At 37.8% G+C, this 5,549-nt stretch overlaps 1 protein-coding gene across 1 annotated transcript in view; it reads left to right on the top strand.

Annotated features, from left to right (window-relative positions):
* drg2 (developmentally regulated GTP binding protein 2) overlaps window positions 1-4,005 on the top strand; it is an 8,005-nt gene extending 4,000 nt beyond the window's left edge. The window contains exons 4-12 of the mRNA XM_005750180.1: window positions 277-378; window positions 484-556; window positions 1,417-1,507; window positions 1,620-1,717; window positions 1,950-2,026; window positions 2,937-3,025; window positions 3,142-3,200; window positions 3,300-3,353; window positions 3,651-4,005. Coding sequence (XP_005750237.1) covers window positions 277-378; window positions 484-556; window positions 1,417-1,507; window positions 1,620-1,717; window positions 1,950-2,026; window positions 2,937-3,025; window positions 3,142-3,200; window positions 3,300-3,353; window positions 3,651-3,737 — 730 coding nt within the window. The 3' untranslated portion in view covers window positions 3,738-4,005. The remainder of the gene's footprint in view (window positions 1-276; window positions 379-483; window positions 557-1,416; window positions 1,508-1,619; window positions 1,718-1,949; window positions 2,027-2,936; window positions 3,026-3,141; window positions 3,201-3,299; window positions 3,354-3,650) is intronic.
* The last annotated feature ends 1,544 nt before the right edge of the window (window positions 4,006-5,549 follow it).

Below are 5,549 nucleotides of genomic sequence, written 5' to 3'. Positions count from 1 at the left end.
GGGATTTATATTTTTATATTTTGTCGCTTTAAATTTAAAGTGTACAGAGACTTTAATATTTAGGTATAAGGGTGTGGTTTTTATAGTTGTGGTTAGAATTATTTATAAACAGATGAATATGATTTTACATGTATTTGTTGCTGTGTTTAATATTGTGGGGAAAGGGAAAACCAAATCATACCTGTGGAAGTAAGTGCTTCTAAAAACTGTGGAAAAAAACATGAATAAAAGACCTTAATTTGTAGTTGTTGTGTTAAGCTGATCTCTAACTTTTATACTTCTTATAGGCAAGGGTAGAGGTCGACAGGTGATCGCTGTTGCCAGGACAGCAGATGTTGTCGTCATGATGTTGGATGCCACCAAAGGAGATGTTCAGAGGTTTGTGAGTTTGGAGAGCTTGGATGGAGTTTCAGGGACACACAAGTGTTTATTTAGAATTCTTATCCAAACATATTCTGTGTTTGGTTTTTTGTTTGTTTTTAGGGCACTTCTAGAAAAGGAGTTGGAGTCAGTGGGCATCAGACTCAACAGAATAAAACCCAATATTTATTTCAAGGTACAGTGTGTATATTTGTCTTTTTTTTGTCTCAGTTGGAATAACTGAAATAAGGAGATTGTAAACAGCATCCACTAACAGCCATTTGGCTGTTTGTTCTCTATATGTAAATGTTGATTTTATGGTGGCAATAACTACTGAAGGGGTTTAGCAAAATATCAACACAGCAGTCTGCTCTTTCCCTGACTCTTGCAATACATTATCAATACACTAAACATTTGCAGATATTTATATTTTTATCAATACATCTGTTCTAAATTCCTGCCAGTTTGAGTTACCGGAGTTAATCTTTCATGGTGCACATTAAATAAATAGAGTTGACTGTCTGAGACGGCGCAAATATCAAACATCCTGGACGGCAGAGTTATCTTTGAGTTACCTAATTGAACTGAGATATTATTAACACCGAATAACTCTAACTATACTTTAACTATAATAATTTTATTATTGTACAGCTGGTCCTTTTGGAGTTCACAGCAGATCATCTGCCTCCATCTAACCCTGTCTTTAGCATCCTCCTCTGTCATACCAACTCTCTACATGTCCTCCTTCACTTGAGTGTCCTCTCAGGTTTTCCTCTTTGCCTCCTGCCTTGCAGCTCCATATTCAGCATCCTTTGTCCAGTATAGCCACTGTCTCTCCTCTGCAAAAGTCTGAATAACTATACTAATAATACCCTATATGCACAAAGCAGTGATTTGATGTTTTCCTCTAAGTGATTCTTTGTGATGTGCGATTCTGCTTTTAGCTACAGACATCACGATATACCACAAATGACCACGTTATGTATCACTGGTATTTTTGAAGCTGGAAAACAAACATTAATTTCAGCGCAAATGTGCTTTTTTCTTCCCCTGTAGCCCAAGAAAGGTGGCGGCCTCTCCTTCAACTCCACAGTTCCTCTCACCCAGTGCTCGGAGAAGCTCGTTCAGCTCATACTTCATGAATATAGTATCCTTCGTTGATCTCTTTGATGTACATTTAGCCCAGTTAGCATTTCTGTGACATAATTTGTGAGTAGGCTGCAGAAGTGTCTGGTTATTCCTTTAATTCTGCTCCTCAGAAATCTTTAATGCAGAGGTTCTCTTCAGGGAGGATTGCACACCAGACGAGTTCATTGACGTCATTGTTGGGAACAGAGTTTACATGCCTTGCCTATATGTGAGTCAGTTAAAGCCTTGGACTTATTTAGAAGCTTCCTTGTTATTTTAGAGAGATTTGAGATGATTTTCTGTTTTTTGACTCATAACAAAACCTGGACATTTTCTATCAAAGGGAAATAATTTTGAGATATTGGGCAAATCTCTTGAACTTTGACTGTGTGTGTGTGTGTGTGTGTGTGTGTGTGTGTGTGTGTGTGTGTGTGTGTGTGTGTGTGTGTGTGTGTTCACAGGTGTACAATAAGGTGGATCAAATCTCCATTGAGGAAGTGGACCGCCTAGCACGCAGACCTCACAGTGTTGTCATCAGGTCAGATATCTTTCCACAGGTTCACAAGAAATAATCACCATAATGAATGTCAGTTAGCTAACTGGCTCCAGAGTAGAGTCCAAATCAAATCATGATATTTTAGGAAACTTTGCAATAACGCTCACAATTTCCGACAATGAAGGGGGAAAAAAAACTCAACTTTTTATTGATGTTTGCATGAACCAGTGTTTGTTCGTGTCATTAAATGAAGGATATTTTCCATCCTCCTTTTCCAGTGAGCTGCCACTGATGACACCACCTAATTTGAGTGCCAGCAGCAGCATTATATCCATGATATAATGGATATAATGTAATATAATATAAAGCATGATGCAAATGTGAACTCTAAAGCAGCTTAAGTTGTGTTAGTAACTTCTATCCACATGAAGCTAAGCTTGTGTGGGCTCCAGTGGCACTCGTCGTCTCCTTTGTTTACCTTTTAAAAAGTATTTTGACTAGTTGAAGGTCTCTGAAATAGCTCCCTTTAAGTGCCTTATTACTAAGTAATTGTAATCATGGGGGACATGCCTGGGAATCTAAACACATGACGTTGCTATAGCAATGATATTGCGATATGACATTTTTATATTACCGTATATAAAAACTTTGTGTTTGTGCACAGTCCAGTTTCTTTAGTCACTTTTAAAATACAAGAAACAGACACATAAAACCTGCTGGCTTAAGTAAAACAATGCAACTTATAATTGTGATTCACTCATGCTCGTGTAGTTGCAGCAGCACAGAAGGAATTCCTTTATTTTGCCTCTTTGGTCCCATTTTCAGCTTAATTAGAAGGTTGGAGGGATTCACAGAGTTTTTTTTTTTTCTCAAATGAGAGCAGTCACTTCACACCTTTTCTGTTTGTATGAAGGAGGTAAAAGTATCCTATTTTTCTGACTGTATGTTTCAGTTGTGGGATGAAGCTGAATCTGGATTACCTTCTGGAAAGGTTGTGGGAATATCTGGCTCTGATCTGCATTTATACAAAGAAAAGAGGAGGTATTCACATGTGCACACATGTATTTTTCTCTTAGTCATTTGTGAGACTTTTGTCTTACATGGATGAATATACACTAGATCTAAATTAATTTACCCTTTTCTGCTTTCTCTGTTAGAGCGCCCTGACTTTAATGATGCCATCATCATGAGAAGAGGAGCAAGTGTAGAACATGTGGTAAGGAAAGCGCATTTTCAAGTCAGATGCTTTTACACGCATAATAAGTTAGTAGCAAACTATGTGCACAGTCTAATTTTTGTCTTTAAATACTTGCAGTGTCATCGAATCCACAGAACTTTAGCCAGCCAGTTCAAATATGCCCTGGTTTGGGTAAGTTCAAGTTTCCTGGGTCAACGATCTTCAGAGACACATTTTCTGCTTGTCCTATGAACCGTTTGAGCTAACTCTGTACAATTGTACTCTTGACTAGAGTAAACATAGTCTGCTGACGTCCTGGTCACAGGGCATTTAGAACAGACACTTTCTTTCTACTAGAGATGTAAAGCAAAATTCTCATTTTGAAACATAGAGCAGAGAAGGCAAATAAATATACCGTACAGTTTACACTTGAACATGAAGCCCTTTGATTGAAGGGGAACTAAAATGTGTTGTCTCTCGGTCTTTTAGGGAACCAGTACCAAGTACAGCCCTCAGAGAGTGGGCCTAACGCACATCATGGAGCACGAGGATGTCATCCAAATTGTTAAGAAGTAAAAGAAAAGAAGAAAAGCTTCTGTTTGGACAGAGGAGGAACTCGCCAGGAGAGGAGGAAAAAATAAACTGTATAGTAGAGAATAAAAACAAAATAATACCCACCATCCTTATTTTGTATATGGAAATTAAGAGAGGCAGTGAATCAAAGCCCTTACAAGAATTGGATAAGGACAGAAAATGGTGCATTTTACCTTTTGATTAAGATAAAGAGAACACAAGATGCATTGATTCAGAGAGAACATGGATAGAATAAAGTCCATACAACATTTCCAGTCTTTTTATGTGTGTTTTATTTGTAGCCTTATCTCAATCTTAGATTGAGGTGCATGCAAACATGTATGTTTTTGTGTCCTTTATTATTATTATTTTTTGTTACACTTCTTTTGTCAAAGTAAAGATTACTTTTTGGCATTTTATTGTCTGACTTTGAATTTGGTCATTTATAGCAATAATAATCCAGTTAAATTGTATTTGCATAGCACAGGTTCACCACAAAAGTCGTCTCAAGGTGATTTGTAAAGAAAACGCCAACAATCAGAAAGTCCTAATGAGTGACATTCAGCTGTGGTGGGAAGGAAGAACTCCCTTTTAGCAGGAAGAGACCATCCAGCAGAATGAGGCTCAAAAGTTCATTATGTGAACATGCAATTATTTTTAATGAATTTGTTTTGCTATGTGAACTTTTTCCATTGTCAGAGCAATGATGCCTTTGAATTTATATGCTGAGTAAACAAACTTGTAGCAGCACTAGCGGTTCTATTTTATTCTACTTTCTGCTTTTACTCATATTTCTGTTGTAATTATGATTGTGTTTTGGACTTCATACCATTTATTTTTAAAGAATTAATAGTTTTCAGTTTAAGTGCATTATTAAGCAATTCAAGCTATGTAGCAAGCAATAGTACTATCCAAAAACCTCAAACCACCCTTTATTTTTTGAATAGTTTCATATTTTCTGGGTAAAATGGCTGCAGTAATTTATGCACACACATAAGTGTAAATGGAGTATATAGGGCAAAAACAGTGTTTCAACAATTCTAACAAATTTGAAAGTCAGTATTTGATGTGACCACCTCAGTCTTCAGGAATAGTTCTCCACATTTCTTCAAAGCTCTTCTTTGAAAAGTCGAGAAGTAGGCCAAAATAACAAAAATTATCATTGTCCAAAAATATATGAACCAAACTGCATGCCTACATCATCATAAGCTTAAGGTCAAGGGTGAGAAAAGGCAAGTCTTTTCCCTTCGTATGTGTCAAATTAGATTTGCACTAAAGCCACAGGCAACTCCCTTTTAAGTAGAAAGGCGTAGTGGTGGTCCCAAATAAATGGGAATCCTACAAAGGTCTAACTAACAGTGATAAAGACTATCACAAAAGGCCAGCTGTGACTTTAAAATGTTTTTGTCACATGAATCCTTCAGGTGCACAGTAGCTGATGGGGATGTCCCCTCTGAGCTCCCCCTCCCATACTGCCTCCATCCTTGCAGCCGAATTGTTTGTATAGCTGTATCCAACGCTCCAAAGCGAGCTGACCATTTGTCTTTCAGAAAGTGTGGATTCCCAGCCAATGGACCCCATTCACTCGCGCACACACAAGCATAATAGGGCCATTAAAAATTCACAAGCATCTCTTCAGTCTAGGAGACGAGGACTGAGTGGATGCGTTATACTAGAAAGAGAGAGAGGGGCTGTGAGTTGACAGGGTTGTACTTCAAGATGCCTTAAAGATGTCTCATCGAGTGTGTCATGGATGGAGACATTCTGCTTTGAAATTATCTGAGCAGGAGAGGAGAGATGGTGGAATGATATCGT

Source organism: Pundamilia nyererei, unplaced genomic scaffold (genome assembly GCF_000239375.1).
Source record: "Pundamilia nyererei isolate P.nyererei 1_Seehausen unplaced genomic scaffold, PunNye1.0 scaffold00264, whole genome shotgun sequence".
Lineage (NCBI taxonomy): Eukaryota > Metazoa > Chordata > Actinopteri > Cichliformes > Cichlidae > Pundamilia > Pundamilia nyererei.
Note: the sequence above shows the minus strand (reverse complement) of the source record. Positions and strands in the feature narration are given on the sequence as shown.